Source organism: Hyperolius riggenbachi, chromosome 11 (genome assembly GCF_040937935.1).
Source record: "Hyperolius riggenbachi isolate aHypRig1 chromosome 11, aHypRig1.pri, whole genome shotgun sequence".
Classification (NCBI taxonomy): domain Eukaryota; kingdom Metazoa; phylum Chordata; class Amphibia; order Anura; family Hyperoliidae; genus Hyperolius; species Hyperolius riggenbachi.
In genome coordinates, this window is record NC_090656.1 from 140,998,965 (window position 1) to 141,018,952 (window position 19,988).

General features: G+C 43.3%; 1 protein-coding gene across 2 annotated transcripts in view; it reads left to right on the forward strand.

Annotated features, from left to right (window-relative positions):
- EML3 (EMAP like 3) overlaps nt 1-19,988 on the forward strand; it is a 375,337-nt gene that overhangs the window by 308,847 nt on the left and 46,502 nt on the right. For both annotated transcript variants that reach the window (XM_068260560.1, XM_068260561.1), the window contains exons 18-19: nt 10,854-10,942; nt 14,706-14,911. In XM_068260560.1, coding sequence (XP_068116661.1) covers nt 10,854-10,942; nt 14,706-14,911 — 295 coding nt within the window. The remainder of the gene's footprint in view (nt 1-10,853; nt 10,943-14,705; nt 14,912-19,988) is intronic.

The window sequence follows — 19,988 nt, forward strand, 5'->3', positions numbered from 1 at the left end:
ACAAATTGAGTTCTAAGTATGCATTATGCCTTGCGCAGAAGACAGTACTTAAGGGTGATGTAGACAGGTGTTGGTAGCAGCAAGGCATCATATACCGACACCCCAAGGGTGCTACAGTCTTTGCTTGGATTAGGAGAGTCATCTTGTGTAATCAGGGTCCAATAAGCGGGGTGAGTGGACCAGATGAGGGAAGACCATATGCACCTATGAGACCAGAACTCTGGGAGTGTGAGGGCCGGATGACCAGAGGCGTCCGCCGACACACTGGGTAACATGGGCAGGTGCCCGACCTTGTAGAGTGAAGAAGCTGTGGGAGAGGAGAAGAATAGAAAGAAGAATAAAAGAAGAGAATACTGAAAGGTAAGGAGAGAAAAGAAAGGGGGAGAAAAGAGAGAAAAAAGAAGGGGGAGGGAGAAAGTTCCAACCTACACCCCATTGATAGGGATGAGAGGCTGCGATCTAGGCCTAAAAAATGTGGTTCTATTACCCAAATGGAACACAACTCCACTGGCTTCAGACCTCACTGATCAGGGTTGGGGATGGTAGAAGATGTATGGTTTCCATACTTTCTCGCAGCTAGGAAGGGAATCATCTAGAATAGCTTTCATTTTGTCAAAACAAAGGGCACTATTTAGATTGGATTTAAATCGGGCGAACGGTAGGGAGGGTGTCTCCCAATAACTGGCTATAACACGCTTCTCGGCCAGACAGATGTGTGCTAAAAGCTTATATTGTGAGATTGGGAGACCTGGGGCTCTGAGGCCTAGTAAGGCTACTTCAGCGAGTTTGGGGACCTGTGCTTTGATAGTAGTATAAATTATTTGATAAATTCTGATCCAAAACCTGCGGGCTCTCGAGCAAAACCACCAAATGTGGGACATACATAGTCCCCTGTTGTTCACACCCTCTGAAACAGAGACCTGTGGATTTAGGGTCAAATTTAGCTATACGATTAGGTGTAAGGTACCAGCGAAGCAGCACCTTGAATTGAGTTTCAACTAATGTGGCACTGATCGAGCATTTTGGGATAAGCGACCAGATGGAAGCCTGGTCCTCCGACTCAAGGGAGGTGCCAAGTTCTTGCTCCCATTTTATAATATATGACTGTTTAGAAAGAGTGGAAGGGGAAATAATACACTTATAAAGGAGGGAAATTAGGCCCGCAGATCCAGGGTCAGAGGCACAAACGTGTTCAAAGCTAGTTCTAGATAAGAGCAAGTCATGCGGTTTAACGATCTGGGTTACAAAGTGGGAGATTTGCAGGTAGCGAGATTTAAAATGAATTTAAAGGAAACCTGAAATAACATTAAAAAAAAGTTTCACTATTTTGTAAACTTGTGAATAATAACGAAAACTGTACAGTTTTTTCCAATGAATCAAACCGAGCAACTATTACGCTGATTCCGAAAGGGGATAAACAGAACCCAAGCTGTGCGCAATTTAGGCCAATTTCTCTCATAAATTGTGATGTAAAAATCTACGCTAAAATATTATCAAATAGATTAAATAAAATAATTGGTAATCTCCTGGGGAATCAACAATCAGGTTTTATTAAAAACAAACAAACCAAGGATAATATATATACCGCAATTAATTTGATCCAAAAATGTAGAGTAAGAAGGAAAGGGGCAGTGGTGATCGCAGTTGATGCCGAAAAGGCATTTGATCGCATCTCAAGAGGTTTTGTCTTTGCAGTCCTGGAGGAATTCGGACTGGGACCAATATTTATTGGGAACATAAGGAAGCTGTATAGTAATCAAAGTGCAGGTGTTAAGGTAAATAATCAGACCAGTGACACATTTTCTATCTCCAATGGGGTTAGACAGGGATGTCCCCTGTCCCCCACACTATTTAATCTTGGCATTGAAACAATTATTCAAACCATTCAACAAGATAATGAAATTAGAGGCATAAAAACGAAACAAGGCGAAATGAAGATATTGGCTTATGCCGATGATCTACTTTTGACCTTGACGGATCCACTCAGCTCGACTATAAAATGTCGAGATAAGTTTAATCTTTTTGCAAAATACTCAAATTTTAAATTGAATAAAGAGAAAACTGAAATATTAAATATAGGTTGCTCTATGAAACTCATAGAAGAGATAAAACAAACTAGTGAATTTAGATGTAATAATTGCTCGATTAAATATTTAGGCATTAATCTTACCAGTAACCCGGATTTACTTTTTAAGAGTAATTTTTCAAAAATAATGGACGAAAGTAAAAAAAAACTGAGATCCTGGGACCGCCCATGTTTCAATGTAATCGGTAGGATCGGCATCATTAAAATGCTGATCCTCCCCAAACTTATTTTTTTGTTGCAGAGTTTACCGATAGCCATCCCTACTGCATGGTTCCAGAACTGGCACAAGATATTCCATAATTTTATTTGGAGCAACACTAAGCGTAGAATAAACTACAAATTGACCATGAAAAGAAAAGATCAGGGCGGACTGGCTGCCCCAAATCTATATAATTACTATAAAAGCGTACACCTGACAAGAATCCTAGAATGGAAAATAGAGATTACCTCCGATACAAATAATAGGATTTGGCCACGGCTGGAGGAGGAGGAATCTGACTTGGATCTTGTATTTACCTGGATTCCTAAAAACATTAATAAGGTATATAACTTATCGTCCCATCCACTGATTAAACCAACTCTAAAGTCATTGCTCTGGATAATTAAAAAATGGCAGGAGAATATGGGGTTATCTCCCCTGACAACCTTGCGAGATAATCCAGACTTTCCCCCAGGTCTTGACCCAGCCTGGTTTGGCAAACATAATATAAGTCGGGAAACACGCTTTATTGATATTAGGGGTAGCCGTGTTCTGGGAATTAAATCGATTTTGAAGATAATAATGAGGTCAGTTTATGGGGCTCTGCTCAGATTCACAGTTTTACTCGAAAATGGATTTCACTGTGTGCCCAAAGGGTGGAACTTAATAATTTTGAAAAACATCTTTATCTGGGGAAAAAATGAATAAATCAATCTCTAGTCTATATTCAGATATCTGTGCTGCGGATCATGGCCAGGATCTCCCGGCGTATTGTAAGAAATGGGAAAGAGAGCTGGGGTTTAGTCTGGAAGGGTCTTGGCCACAAATATGGGCAAATAATTTTAAAATTCAAGATCCAAGGCTACAATTGATACAATTTAAAACAATTGGTAGATGGTATATCACACCACTTCGTATTAGCAAATTTGCAAGACGCAGGGTGAAGTGCTGGAGATGTGGACAGGGGGATGGAGATACCCTACACATGTGGTGGGGGTGCCCGATAGTCAAAAAATTCTGGGATGATATTTGCCTTCTGGCTGAGAGATTACTAAAAGAAAAATTTGAGCTTACACTAGAAGAAGCAATCTTTAGTTACATAGACACAAAAAAAAAAAAAAAAAGAAAGTCCCGGATGCTTATTGATCAAAGAATATGGCACAATAGTGGCCAAAAGCATTATTGCTAATAATTGGAAAAATCCGACCACTTTGGATACAAGGGAATGGTTTGTTGGGTTGGATGAATTGTGTAAGAATGTGGGGCTGGGACATGCAGTCAATCTTGAAGAAGTGTGGAGAAGCCTCACAACTAACTTTAGTTAGATTACCTGAAGGAGAGTGATTGGGGAGAGGAGAGGGGCATGTGTAAGAGGGTGTGGTTGTATGTGTGTAGGATGTGTCTTTGAGAAGGATAGTTAAAATACCAGGCTCAGCAGCAGTCGTTTATTGGTGAGGTAGGGTGTGAAAAGAAAGACCTATGAGGCTTGTATATAGCTACTACCAAACTATGATGATCACACAATTCAGTTTAGGGGCATGGCAAGAAAGGAGTGTTGCCAATGCCACATATAACTGATTACTCATGAATTTGGGTCTGTGTGCTGAGTTTGAAAAAAAAAAAAAAAAAAAAGTTTCACTTACCGGGGGCTTCTTGCCGCCACCCTGCAGCCACCCTGTGCCCACGCCGTCACAGAACGATCCTCCAGTCACCTGACGCAGCTCAGTTTAAATTCTGGCAGTTGATGGCCACTGTGCATGCACAGCCCTGGCCGCGCTCGTCCTTGTTCGTGCTCCCGTCACCAGAAGTGTCCTGAGCAGTACGAAAAAAACCTTGTACTATGCCTGTGAAGGATGCGAACGAGGATGTGCGCACCAGGGCTGCCCAGGTGCAGTGGCCATCAACTTGCAAGTCGGCAGAAACTAAACTTAGTTGTGGTGGGGGACTGGAGCATCAAGGAGTGACAGCGCAGGCACAGGGTGGCTGTAGGGGGCTGGCAGAAGCCCCAGGTAAGTTATTTCAGGTTTCCTTTAAGAAACTTGTTATCCAGTGCATTTACCATTCTTTCTGTTAACATCATCTTAACCAAATTCCCTATTGCCATATGAAGTACTTACGATGTCTATAATCAGGTGTGCTCCCAATAAAAAAAAGTACACATATACTTTAAAAAAAATTGGGTATTTGAAGACTTACAAAAAAATGATCAGGGCCTGAATTAGTATTACAAGATACCCTCAAATCAGTTGCTCAATAGAGGAGGTCCTAGATTTCCCTCCAGAACATTGCACATGAACACAGTCCCAGAAAACGTGAACTAACATTGATTACCCGTACATTTATTTTTTCTTAACAAATCTGTGCATCTTTCCTGTATCTGTTCTTTTTCCAATCTGTCTCTAATACTTTCTTCTCTTGTCCTGTGAGTTTAACAGCTGTCCTTTGACGTATCAAGACACAGTTATACCAATCCCAGGACCCAGGTGGTCATTCTATGTAAGAAGCTACAGCTGAATGAGTCTGTTATTTGTACATAAAAGAAACACCCCACTTCTGTGAAAAAAGTAAAACCTTGATTCCCTCATTGCTCATTTCACATATTGAAAGCATTTAGCTATTATTGTGCCAGGCCCTTACTTTGAACTAATTTGCACATACTGATATCTATGAGTGTACTATTCTGTATTATAATAAAAATCCACTTTTATCAAGGCCTGTCCCCACTCTAGGCTGTATCATCATTTGATACAGAATACATAATCGATCCCCACACCCTGTATTGCATTAGTAAAGTTGACTGGGTGGACTATGTAAGTCTTTTTAGAGAACTAGTTGAAATTGTGTTCCAATTAGATATTTATAAAATAGATAATTTGTGCTTGGTTAAAAAATGTTTGTTACAAGACACATATATTTACACAAACAAGTTACGATCATAGGAGTAGTTACACACTTTTCCATTAAATATTATTTGTCGTACACACATATATACTTTCCCTAACACTCAATGAGGGTATGTGTGTATGTGCTTCACACCTCTAAAAATCAGTGTTAAAGGGGTTCTTTCGCGAAAAAAGTAGGCAGTTAAAAAATGTGACAAATGACAGGTTTTGGGTCAGTCCATCTTTTTAAGGGGGATTCTCAGGGCTTTCTTTGTTTTCAACAGCATTTCCTGAACAGCAGTTTAACTGCCAAAATAGCAAGATACCAGCCGGCCTCCCTAATCTCTTGCACACTATTATGTCAGTTAGATTTTGCAACTGTTGTTCAGGAAATGCTGTTGAAAACAAAGAAAGCCCTGAGAATCCCCCTTAAAAAGATGGACTGGCCCAAAACCTGTCATCTGTCACATTTTTTAACTGCCTACTTTTTTCGCAAAAGAACCCCTTTAAGGATTAAAATAGTATCAAATTGAGACAAATACTGTATTGGTCATATAGAGCTGAGCTGAAAATACGCTAAAAGTTTTGGGAAGCAGAGGAAAGGTTTTTGTTCACTTCTTCGGGAGAACATCCCGGCTCAGGACTTCTTGGACATAGACTTAAGTCTAAAAACCAAATTGTGTAAGTTATGTATACTGTATATGACTGGGGGCAATACGGACCAAAAGGGAAGGAAGGGAAATAAGGAAAGGGAAGGAGGGAGGAGAAGAGGATATAAGGGGGAAAATATATACAAGGGAGGGAGGAAAGAGAAGGGGGAGGGAAAGGGAAGAAGGGGAGCCGGGAAAGGGTGAGAAAGTGCTAAATATTGGTCTATTAGATAATAATATCAACAGAAAGTGCTAGTGATGTACCCCCCTTGCATGATAAAGTGCCATAGTGCAAGTACAAAGAAAATTGAAATAAAAAGTACTAGTGCTCATTTATGTAAGAAAGTGCACAGTGTAATATTAATTCATTATCTATGCATATTAAATCCATATTATATCAATTTCAAGGGTACATATGTACCCTTCAAGTTAAAGAGGGCCACACCCCTTTACCTTTTATCTAGATTAGTAACATACACACAAATAAAGAGGTTTGACACAAAGATGTGTATTACACCACATGCATTGTGATAAATGTCACTCTGCTTGAAAATAGGTGATTAAAGGGACACTGTAGGGGGTCAGGGGAAAATCAGTTGAAGTTACCCGGGGCTTCTAATGGTCCCCCACAGACATCCTGTGCCCGCGCAGCCACTCCCCAATGCTCCGGCCCCGCTTCTGGTTCACTTCTGGAATTTCAGACTTTAAAGTCTGAAAACCACTGTGCCTGCGTTGCCGTGTCCTCTCTCCCGCTGATGTCACCAGGAGTGTACTGCGCAGGCCCAAACCATACTGGGCACAAGCTATACACTCCTGGTGACATCAGCGTGAGCGAGGACACAGCAACGCAGGCGCAGTGGTTTTCAGACTTTAAAGTCTGAAATTCCAGAAGTGAACCAGAGGCGGGGCCGGAGCATCGGTGAGTGGCTGCGCGGGCACAGGATGTCTGCGGAGGACCGTTAGAAGCCCCGGGTAACTTCAACTCATTTTCCCCCGACCCCCCTACAGTATCCCTTTAAGTGTTAAATAACAAGCAATAAGTCCCCAAAGAAGAGGAAACCTATCACAGGATCCTAATATGATAATAGATGATTAGTATGTTACTCTTTGGTGGGAAAGCCACACAACAACCCCAGGTTGCCCACTAATAGTACAATTTTCAGTGAAGAATCGCCCAAGTGATCAGAAATAAAATGTCGTAATACATCAATTTTGTACTTCCTATTCATCAACCTTTTATAAAAAATGTTTTTCTGATTGACTAAATTGTCGTTGAACGATAATCTTTGAATTGTTTACAGTTGATTTGGGACATCAACTAGGTTTATTTTCTTCCAATCTGATCGCATTTATCTGATTGCTCTGGCGATTTTTTTCGGTGAACATCTTTAGATGTTACTTACATGATTACAAATATAGGTCCCCAAAAATGTAGAGGAGAGCTCACAAGATTCTATTATCATAAGAGGTAACATATAATTACAGTACAAACAAGGCAGCTCGTGCACCGCTTCTAATTTTGCATTTATTTCCTTGCCAGACACATGGTTAAAGCATATGAATCCAATACATAGCATAACAATGTGGGTGGATCTGACCTTATCCAGGATCTGTGTTGGGACGGTTGTGGGAGGGTGACCAGGGGGTGAGTGGACGGCGCAACAGCCGTTTCGCGCCTGTGTGGAGCTTGTCCATGTGCGTATGTCCAGGGCTCTGTCACTAATCTGTGTGAGAGTCGTTTTGCTCCAATCTTTAGTCAATCGATATGCTCCAACCTCAGATCAATTGATATACGCTAATGCGCTTATTTATCTCCTATCTATAATCCCTTACTGTTTTTCCTCTCCTGTCTTTCCCTGTAGGTGCCAGTAAGGGCACCCCCAAGTTACCCCTAATAATTGAGCGTTTGAATGTAATGTGGCTGGATCGGCCGATCGCCGCATAATGACAGGACATAAATTTACGTGAATGCACCGTTAGTTTGGTCTCTCACTCCCCACTCTCCCCCCGGACCTCGTAGTGATTTTAATTAGGATAGTGAGTGTTTTTAATCATTTCTAACAAATATGATGATTGTATATACCAAATTGGAGGTAACGAGACTTGCCATGGCTATCTGACCCAGAATCAGCTGTCAGCTGACATAGGTTGTGCCTAGCTAAACATGCACTGAGTGTTCACGCATTTGCATATTTTTAATAATAAAAAAAAAAGATCCTGGGTAAGGTTAGATCCACCCACATTGTTATGCTATGTATTGGATTCGTATGCTTTAACCATGTGTCTGCCAAGGAAATAAATGCAAAATTAGAAGCGGTGCACGGACTGCCTTGTTTGTACTGTATCAACCAGTGTGTCCTCTATAAAAGTCTGAATGCACGCTCCTTTTGCAAATCCTGTGCTAAGCAGTGTGAAACAGGACGGAGTGATTATTTAAAGATGCAGTAGACCTAGTCATCCCCTAACCACCGAGTGCCAGGCAACAAACTCTCATATGTGTACTAACATATAATTACTGTTTATTTATTGGTGAGCAGACCAAAGCAGATAAACAAAGAACCCCAAGTGCAGTGAGGTGTTACATGATTACTAATAAAGACGATCAAATAAGATTCGGTTACATAGTTATTTGGGTTTAAAAAAGACATATGTCCATTGAGTTAAATCAGAATAACAAGGTACAACACTAACCTACACCCTCACATATCCCTGTTGATCGAAAGGAAGGCTAAAAACCCTTAATGTGGCCTTACATATATCAATTTTGCTGTACGATTGATCATTCAATTAAGTCATTTTATCCAATCAAGAGAGAATAAAGTATGTCCCAACACTTTTCGATCATTGAAGACTGGTCAGTATCATGTCAAATCGACTAGTTTAGTTGATCAAGCAGAATGGAAGATAGTGGTCTATCATACAGGAATCAGATAGTGTTCACATGATTTTGATCTACAAAGACTTGATTTTGCATTTCAGAGTATGGAGGCACTGATTGAATGCGATTGAGAATCGCATAGGATCTCGCATGTAGTGTGTGGGCCACTAGTCGATAGACTTTCGATCAACCACACTGAAGTTGATTGACCAATTAAGTTGAACAGCAAAGAGAAAAAAAATTCCTTCCCGACTTCAGATGGCAATCAGATAAAATCCATGAATCAACACCACCAGGAATTAACTAGTAATTATAGCCATGATAGTAACCTAATTAATGCACAATCAATGTCAATTAAGCATATGTTTCACCTAATTTATAAATTCCCAACCAAGGTCTAAATTTCATAACTCATGTGGGGCTTATTGAATAAATATATATCAAACCATGATATCAGGGGTATATATTATTATTCATATTTATATGTGTCTCAGATCGAGATCTAGGTCTATAGGGTGGCAGCCTGGAGGAGGGGAGTCTACTATTAGTACCACTGTCTTTAAAGTGAGTCTGAAGCGAGAACTAAAAAACCCCAGATACTTCCCTACAGAGAAGGAAGGCTCTTGGTCCTTGTTCCAGTACTGGCTCCTCCGTTCAAACCTCCTGCCGCAGAAGACTTCAGAAGTCTTCGGGAGCCCGAGTGCTCCTGAAGACAGCTGACTCCGTACTGTGTATGCACAGTATGGAGTTGCCCCGTCTTCTCTTCGGGAGAACTCGTGCTCCCGAAGACTTCCAAATTCTTTTGCAGCGTCATAGAGCAGTCTCTGACCCATTGGTTGGAGAATTCTAACATGGGAGCCAACAGTGGAACAATGGGACCAGGAGAGGAACAGGAAGGCTTTATAGGATCCAGAGCCTTCCCTCTCCTTAGGTAAGTATCTATTTTTTTATTTCTCACTTCAGGTTCCCCTTTAATATTTTTAGACCCTGAACAAGCATGCAGATCAGGTGACTAGATTAGCCATTTGCTTGTTTCAGGGGTGTGATTCAGACACTACTGATGCCAGAAGATGAGCATCGCATCCATGCAACGGGTATTGTTAAAAAATAAATAAATATGGCAGCCTCCATATACCCCTCACCTTGGGTTCCAACTTGTATTCAAATTGCATGCAGATTTGAATTTAGCAAATCGCATGCACTTCCTGCATGTTTTATTTGCCTAGTTAAAAAGTGCATGCAGTGTGCATTAAATTTGCATGCAATCCAGAACTAAATTTTATTGTAATTTAAATTAACTTAATATCCAGAACTAAATTTTCTTGTAAATTAAGTTAACTTATTTAACAATAAAATGTTATGATTTACCATTTTTTTCAGACTATAAGACGCCTCTGACCATGAGACGCACCTAGGTTTACAGGACAAAAACCAGGGGAAAAAACCTAGTGCATCCATGGTGAAGGGGCATTGTGTCTATTATGCTCCCTTTGTACCTCACGTCCCCTTGTATCTCCTTGTGTCCTCCTCTGTCCCCCTTGTGTCCTCCTCTATTCCACTATGTTTCCCCCTTGTGTCCTGCTCTATGCCCCTTTGTGTTCCCCTGTGTAATCCATTTGTCCCCATGTCCTCCTGTGCCTGGGCACAGTACAGGGCGCCCCCCACACAGGAACACCCTGCATTTGGACTATAAGACGCAGTGACGTTTTTCCACACTTTTGGGGGAGAAAAAGTGAGTCTAAAGGCTTGTACACACGTCGGATTTTCGCAAACGACCCGTCGTTTGGACGTTTGAACGACCGGTCGTTTTGACGTGAAATCGGGCGTGTGTACGGTCTGTCGTTCAGCTGATAAAACTGGATTTAAATGCTCAAGTCCAGTCTTATCAGCTGAACGACGGACTGTACACACGCCCGATTTGACGTCCAAACTACCGGATGTTCAAACATCCAAATGACGGGTCGTTTGCGAAAATCCAACATGTGTATGTACCTTTATAGTCCAAAAAATACAGTACTTGGCAGACAATTGTGATTTGTATCTGTACAGATAATATTACTTTAGGATAATAGCAGGCTGGATAACTATATGGGCAATACTATTGATGGATTTTCATTGTGTTATGACAGATTATAATTCTTTTACATTTCTTTAACAGGTGGTTGGTTGTGGATATGCCATCTCACAATATTTCCTCTGTACACTCTGATGGGAATGAGCAACTCTCTGTTGTCAGGTACTCACCAGGTGAGAAAATTAGAGTCAAGCTTCACATTGGATCATATTAAAGGGCAACTGAAGCGAGAGAGATATGGAGGCTGCCATATTTATTTCCTTTTAAGCAATACCAGTTGCCTGGCTGTCCTGCTGATCATCTGCCTCTAATACTATTAGCTATAGTACCTGAACAACCATGCCGCAGATCAGGTGTTTCTGACATTATTGTCAGATCTGAGAGATTAGCTTCATGCTTGTTTCTGGCATTATTCAGACAATACTGCATCCTAATAAACCAGCAGGACTGCCAGGCAACTGGTATTGTATAAAAGTAAATAAATATGGCAGCCTCCATATATTCCTCACTTCAGTTGTCATTTAAGGCTGGATTCACAGTGGTCTGTTGCATAATACATGCATTATAATGAGTGTGAACTGCAATAGAGACTGGACATACTTTAACCACCTTAGCGGTATGGACGAGCTCAGCTCGTCCATTACCACCACGGTGGATTGTTCAGCCCCTGGTGGGTCTTTTTTGACAATTTTTTTTTAAAACACGCAGCTAGCATTGCATGTTTCACTTGATCGTCTCCGCCAATACGCACCGCGAAAGAGGACCCCCCCCCCTGACCCATTGTGCAACCTGGCCAATCACCACCAGGCTGCGCTAAGGGGTGGATCGGGACTCCCCCGACGTCATGACGTCGATGATGTCATTCCGATCGTCGCCATGGCGACAAGGGAAGCCCTAACAGTAGATCCCGTTCAGAGCAGGATTTCCTGTTGGGTATGATCGCCGGCGGCGATCGGAGGGCAGGGAGGGATGCCGCAGGGAGGGGGGAATCATGTAGCTAGCGCTACAAAATTAATAAAATTAATTTAATTAAAATTAAGATTAATAAAAACGTGAAAAAAAACCACCCGCGGCCAAGCGCCGCAACACAATCAAAGCCAGGATGGTTAGTACAAAGCCTGCATGCAGCAAGTTAGCATAACACGATCAGTCACTCAATATTAAATGTGCCCGCCTGTGTGTGCATTTATACATTACCTGTCCGGTGTCATACTCCACGCAGTGTCCATCCATCTCGCTGGGTTCTAACAGCCGCATACACTCAAACACGCTAGCGGCACATAGCGTCTGGCGTCAGATGCTATGCTCCGCTAGTGTGTATGCGGCTGTTAGAACCCAGCGAGATGGATGGACACTGCTGACACCGGACAGGTAATGTATAAATGCACACGGGATCGGCACATATATACATTAGGGGGGCAGCTGTGGTGCGGATGCGGTGGGCTCAGCTGATTCCCTGAAGATTTCATGCTGAAATCGGAATCAGCCTGCAGTATATGGGCAGCTTCGGCAAAGAGACAAATTTATCTAATCAGATTCGATTAGAGATAAATTTGGCTCTGTCAAATCTGCCCATAATTGTCAGGTCTGTGGCTACATTAACTGTTTCCTTAGGCCTGGAACCCACTTGCAGTACATTACTAAGCGCTTGTAATTTGAAAAGCTCTTGCTAATGTAATTCTATTGGTGTGATCCCACTTGAGGGATGTGATTTTATAAAAATTCCCCATAGCATTACATTAAGAAGAGCTTTTCAGATCACTAGCGCTTAGAAAGGCTGCTATTGGGTTTGAGCCGTTACTCTGATTACATCTCTCTGACACTGCAACTGTCTTTAGTAGGTTTAGTGGCTTCATATCAATAGAGTGCATGTGGCACCATGTAAGACTCGCACTGGGGCCCCAAGCTACTCAGCTACGCCACTGTTGTTTGCCATAAGTACTGCAGACAATGAATATAAAGGTTTACAAAGTCGTGATAAGGCACTATGAAATATAATAGGTCATAATGGCCCATACGCAATTACCGTAGCTTTTTCTCCTCAGTTTTCTCCTAGGAGATACTTTTTCAACTTTTTTTTTTTAAATAACTCTTCAACACTTGAAATTGAAAAAGTATTGGAAAGTAGATGAGAAAGTACTATCAAAATTATTTTGAGCATTTTCTCGCTTGCTGGTGGTTTAACCTCCTGAGCGTTATGCCGCTCAAAAGGTTTTGTAGCCTCAGGGTCCCCCAGGAGAAATCTATTAGATTTAATTTCTGCCAAACATGTTAGCTATCACTAGGCTAGCTAGTACAGGTGGCCACCACCCCCCGATCGCCTCTATCAAGCCGCTTATACATTACCCAGCCTGGTTCCAGCGATCGCCGCAGACTCCTCGCACAGCTCCGGTCATCTCTATGGGGAGGTTCATACATGACGTCATCAACGTCATGCGCAGTACCGATCCTCCCCATAGAGTAGACCGGAGCTGTGCAGGGGGGGGGGGGGGGGGGGGGGCGCTGCAGCGATCGCTGGAATTAGGCTGAGTAATGTATAAGCGGCTAGATCGGCAACCTATACTAGCTAGCCTAGTGATAGCTAACATGTTCGGCAGACATTAAATCTAATAGATTTCTCCTGGGGGACTCCTGAGGCTACTAAAACCTCTTGAGTGGCATGCCCAACACAGTGTCAGGCATACCGCTCAGGAGGTTAAAAAGCATTTTATTTACAAGGTGTGAAAATATCGCCTAGGAGAAAACTCATGAAAAAAATTTAACTGCATATGGGTCAATGTGCCAGAAGTTCCCCAACTACTGCAGCCCCAGCTCCCCCCCCCCCCCCCACCCCCTTCCCTGTTCAAAGACTTGCGGTTGCGGGAACCCCTCCGCCTCTCCTCGTTCAAAGTTAGACTTGCGGTTGCGGTAACACCCCCCCTCCTCACCCCAATCAAAGTTAGAGTAGCTAGTGCAGTATTCCCCCCCAACACTGGGGATCACGATGGATAGCAGCTGCAAGATCAGGTGAGGCTTCCGCTGTTAGCACTACTCTGCCATTGCACCGGGGAAAGCTGGAGTATTAGCAGGAGGGGTAATTTTCATTGACTTTGAAGGGGGGATACCGCAGCCGCTACTCTAAAGGGGGGGGGGGTAGCAGGAGTTACTTCAATCGAAAGTCTAATTTTGAATGGGGAGAGGAGGAGGAGGGGGGTTACCACCGCAAGTCTAACCTTGAACAGGGAGAGGAGGGGGGAGCAGGAGGCGGCTGTAACTGTTATGTAAACTTTTGCCTGGGGAAGAGAAGCGGGGAGGGTGCTGCTCCTTTACAGTGCCTTTGTCGGGAAAGGGGGGGGGGGATAACAGCGGAAGTGCAAGAGAGTCACTGGCGTTGGTCTGAATTGTTGTATTCGGACTATATGACGCATTGACTTTTTTTCTCCCCACTTTTGGGTTTTGTATTATTGTAACATGTGATTGCTTTGAAGTTCCTGAATGCTTTTTACTTTTGTCTCTGTAGTAGGAAGTGATGAGTGAGAATCATTAGATCTACTGAAACACACATCCCTAGTATTCCTATGGATGTGCATAGCTCTGCCATGTTCATTCATGAGATGCAGGGGATGTTACTTCCTACTATGTGTAGACTTCTGAGCCAATGACCCAAACAGGGAGATTAGAAATCTAGGAAATCCTTTTCACAAAACTTCATATGGCATGATTTCCAACAAGTTTACTTTGACTTATTTACCAGTATTAGACAGTTATAGCAGGTGCAGATTGAAATTGAAATTTACTTTAAAGCCGATCGGATTCAAAATGGCTTGTGTATGACATACATTCCATACATTGTCGAATTTGAACGGTTTGTCTTTGTCTAGCTGTTGTTGTAGTTACCTTAGCTATCACAATAAGCATCTTTTTCTTGTGTTTTATCTTTTGGCTTTCTTCATATAGATGGGAATTACTTAGCTATTGGATCCCACGACAATGTCATTTACATATACAGTACAGTCCAGAAAGATCGCAGGAGCAGTCATTTGCGGGACAGCTTATCAGAGGAGAAAGACAGCTTTCAAGAAGAGGGAGACCTTTCTAGAGGGGAAGGGGATAATGCCGTGTCTGAAAGAGTACCACGGTACACACGATATGGAAAATGTGTGGTGAGAGATGGCATACGTTTACTCTTTTATAACATTTCAGTTAAAAAAACACATATTAGGGCTGATTCACAAAACATACTTATTTTTCACCTTAACTGTTAAGCTAAGTACACACGGACCAACCTGCAGCCTGATTATCATCTGACTTAAGTCTGTTGGACGATAATCAGGCATGTGTACGTGTGCAAACGACTTGACGAGCAACTAATAACAGTTTCCCCGATCCAACTGTCGGATCTATGTTGGTCTGATATCATGCAGTTGTTGTATGTGTACTAGCTGTTTGAAAGACTTGTACTTGTTTTGAATGTGTAGTCTGTCATTTCTCTTGCGTGCGCAATATGTTAACCAATTCCAGACCGAGGTGATAGAGATCTACGCCCTGTTTTGATGGGCTCCTGGCTGGCAGGGCGTAGATCTCTATCACCAGCGCCACCGCGATCGTGCGCACCGAATCCGCCGCACTTAGCTGTTTTATGACAGCTAAGGCTTCCGGGTATCGACAGGAGCCGTCACTGATTGGCTCCTTGCCTTGTGATCGCTGTGAGCCAATCCCAGCGATCACCCTCTGAAAGGCAACATAGTTGCCGTTCCGCCTCCCTGTCACTGTGTGAATCTTTTGTGACAGGGAGAGATGCACAGCCTGCAGCTGTGACAGGCTGTGTGATTTTAGTAAAAAAAAAAAGTTTTAACACATTTTTTAACCCGATCTCCCCCCCCCCCCCATTCATCCCTTGATCGCCTCCCAACCACATATATATATATATATATATATATATATAGAGAGAGAGAGAGAGAGAGAGAGAGAGAGAGAGTGGGTTGCAAAAGTATTCGGCCCCCTTGAACTTTTCCACATTTTGTCACATTACTGCCATAAACATGCATCGATTTTATTGGAATTCCACGTGAAAGACCAATACAAAGTAGTGTACATGTGAGAAGTGGATCAAAAATCATACATCATTCCAAACATTTTTTACAAATAAATAACTGCAAAGTGGGGTGTGCGTAATTAATCGGCCCCCTGAGTCATTACTTTGTAGAACCACCTTTTGCTGCAATTACAGCGGCCAGTCTTTTAGGGTATGTCTCTACCAGCTTTGCACATCTAGAGACTGAAATACTTGCCCATTCTTCTTTGCAAAACAGCTCCAGCTCAGTCAGATTAGATAGACAGCGTTTGTGAACAGCAGTTTTCAGATCTTGCCACAGATGCTCGATTGGATTTAGATCTGGACTTTGACTGGGCCATTCTAACACATGGATATGTTTTGTTTTAAACCATTCCATTGTTGCCCTGGCTTTAAGTTTAGGATCCTTGTCCTGCTGGAAGGTGAACCTCCACCCCAGTCTCAAGTCTTTTGCAGTCTCCAAGAGGTTTTCTTCCAAGTTTGCCCTGTATTTGGCTCCATCCATCTTCCCATCAACTCTGACCAGCTTCCCTGTCCCTGCTGAAGAGATGCACCCCCCTAGCATGATGCTGCCACCACCATATTTGACAGTGGGGATGGTGTGTTCAGAGTGATGTGCAGTGTTAGTTTTCCGCCACACATAGCGTTTTGCATTTTTGCCAAAAAGTTCCATTTTGGTCTCATCTGACCAGAGCACCTTCTTCCATATGGTTGCTGTGTCCCCCACATGGCTTGTGGCAAACTGCAAACGGGACTTCTTATGCTTTCTGTTAACAATGGCTTTCTTCTTGCCACTCTTCCATAAAGGCCAACTTTGTACAGTGCATGACTAATAGTTGTCCTATGGACAGAGTATCCCACCTGAGCTGTAGATCTCTGCAGCTCGTCCAGAGTCACCATGGGTCTCTTGACTGCATTTCTAATCAGCGCTCTCCTTGTTCGGCCTGTGAGTTTAGGTGGATGGACTTGTCTTGGTAGGTTTACAGTTGTGCCATACTCCTTCCATTTCTGAATTATCGCTTGAACAGTGCTCCTTGGGATGTTCAAGGCTTTGGAAATCTTTTTGTAACCTAAGCCTGCTTTAAATTTCTCAATAACTTGATGTGAGAAAACGCGGAAAAACCGCCGCGTGTGCTCAGAACAAGGCGGCTGATTCCGCATCCAACGCGGCGGTTTGCACACGTAGGCCTACATCTGCCAGTATGGCTGAACGCGGAGAAACCGCCGCATGCCCTGATAGCGGTGGGGCTGGTTCCGCGTCCAGCGCGGTGGGGGGTATGCAACACATGTCTGGTGTGGCTGGGACTGATAGTCCACACAGGTTCAGTAGGATGCGCGCGCGCGCGCTGAGAGGCAGAACTTTTATGACAGCCAGAAGGGAGTATGCTGACCAAGCCGGTCAGCTGACGATTCAGCCAGTTCCCATTGATCCAGCACTTAGGGGACCTCCAATAAGCTGGAGAGCGCTGTGCTATATATACCGGGTGCTGGTCATTCGCTGGTTGTCTGCCGTTGCGATCACTACGTGGAAGCACTCAGACCTTACTATCAGAATCTGTGTTACCATCCTGTTATACTTCAGACTAGTTCCAGGGTGTTGATGATCAAGGACCTCACACCCAAGATTAGGGACTTGTGTTATCATTCTGTTATACTTCCGACTAGTTCCAGGGTGTTGATGATCAAGGACCTCACACCCAAGATTAGGGACTTGTGTTACCACTCTGTTATACTTCAGACTAGTTCCAGGGAGTTGATGATCAAGGACCGCACACCCAAGATTAGGGACTTGTGTTACCATTCTGTTATACTTCAGACTAGTTCCAGGGTGTTGATGATCAAGGACCTCACACCCAAGATTAGGGACTTGTGTTACCATTCTGTTATAGGTCAGACTAGTTCCAGGGTGTTGATGATCACGGAGCTCACACCCAAGACTAGGCATTGTTTATTATCTGTTATGACTTACTGCTTTCCTGACCACTCTTCTGTTCACTGATTCGGTACTTCGCTATATCTGATACTCTGTTGCCAAACCCTGCGTGCCTTAGGATTACCGAATCAGCCTCCTGTCTTTGTACTTTGTATGTCCGTGTGTTGCCGACCTGGCTTGCCCGACCTTGAGAACTATCTCCTCAGTTTAGAGATAGTTCACAGATCAGTCAGTGACATCCTCCTATTGGTGTTACTCACGCTCTGGTCCTTTCCTCTTCCAGTCTGATTCCTCCCTGTGGGAGATTCTCAGGCTGCTGAAAGGTACTAATTCCCTAGTGCAGTATTCCTTACTGCCTTTGTACCTGTCCTCCAGATATTGTTCTCAAAGTATTACTGTTGCACCAAACACTCATATTACTCAGGTGTCCAGAGGTTAGTAATATATCTGATTATCGGTGATACTGCAGATCATCAATAATCAGGTATATATCTGCATTTTTGGTGATACTGCAGATCACCAATAATCAGACCCTCTCTGTGTTACACCGATCGTTACAGAACGGCAGACCAAATGCAAATGGACGCACTCACCAGCCGTCTGGGCACACTTAGCACTTCGGTGGAAAACATCAAAATTGTGCTGGGCAGCCACCAGACATTAATGGACGCTTTGTCTGGATCTATACAAACCCTCCAGACGGCTGTGAAGGATGTGCAATCTCCTCCTAGCACAGACATACGTATGCCTGTACCTGAAAAATTTTCTGGTCACAGATCTGACTTCCGAAATTTTAGAAGTAGAGTGTTATCATACTTTGAGTTAAGACCTAATTCTTCAGGAACTATGGCCCAAAGGGTTACCTTTATTAAAACCTTGTTATCTAGCGATTCTCAGACCTGGGCGTATAGCCTTCCCATCAGTCACCAGGCCCTAACCTCTGTAAAGGAATTTTTTAAAGCTATGGCTATAATTTACGACGATCCGGACATTGCCTCGACTTCTGAGCGGAAGCTCAAACTTTTACGTCAAGGCAAGAGTCCGGTTGAAAATTATGCTGCTGAATTTAGGAGATGGTCAGTATCGGCCAGGTGAGACACATTTGCCCTTTTAGATTGTTTTTTATCAGGGTTGTCAGACGAGGTCTCTGAGCTTATGTTAAGTCAGCCGGAACCTAAGTCCATCGATGAGGCCATTTTATCGGCCATCAGGATAGATCGCCGGCTGCGCTATCAGAGACAGACCCGGGGTAAAAACCATGTGAGAATGGTGTCCCACGCTGCACCCCCAGTGACTCCACCTCCAACCGCTTCACCTCCACCGGAGCCAATGCAGATTGGTCGGTCAAAGTTGTCTCAAGTGGAGCGGAAACGCAGAATATCAGAGCATCTCTGTCTTTATTGTGCAGAGGGGGGTCATAGAGTGCAGAATTGCCCTAAGAAGTCGGGAAACGCTACTGCCTAGGTGTAGTCGGGGGTAATACCCTAGGCATGCAATTTTTACCCCTAGATGATAAACGTTTGCTTCTTCCCTGTAATATTTCGTAGGAAGATAGGTCTGAAGTCACTGAAGCATTCCTTGACTCGGGCTCAGCGGCTAATTTTATGGATTTTGAATTTGCAAAAAAGTTGGGTATTCCGGTCACCCCGGTAAAACCACAGATACAGGTTACTGCAGTAGATGATTCCCCTCTGCAGGGTAACATTCCTCTGTCACAGACTCCAGAAGTGGGAGTCACTATCGGGGTGTTGCATAGAGAAAATTTGTTTTTGTTTTTGTGTTACGAATGACAACCTCCACGATCATTCTTGGCATGCCTTGGTTACAACTTCACTCACCTCAGATTAACTGGGCCACTGGTCAGCTAACGAGCTGGTCTTCCCATTGTTTTCATCATTGTTTAGCGAAGGTAACCTTGGGTGAGACCAATATTCACGTGGAAGGATTGCCAGATCAGTATTCTGAGTTTGCAGAAAACTTCCTCCACACCGACCTTTCAATTGTCCTATTGATCTCCGATCTGGTTGTATGCCCCCTAGAGGTCATCTCTACAATTTATCTGGGCCCGAAAAATTGGCCATGCAGGAATATATCCGTGAAAACTTAGCTAAAGGGTTCATTCGCCCCTCCCGGTCGCCTGCTGGAGCAGGTTTCTTTTTTGTAAAGAAAAAAGACGGAGGCCTTCGGCCGTGCATTGATTATCGGGGCCTGAATAAAATCACAGTAAAAAATC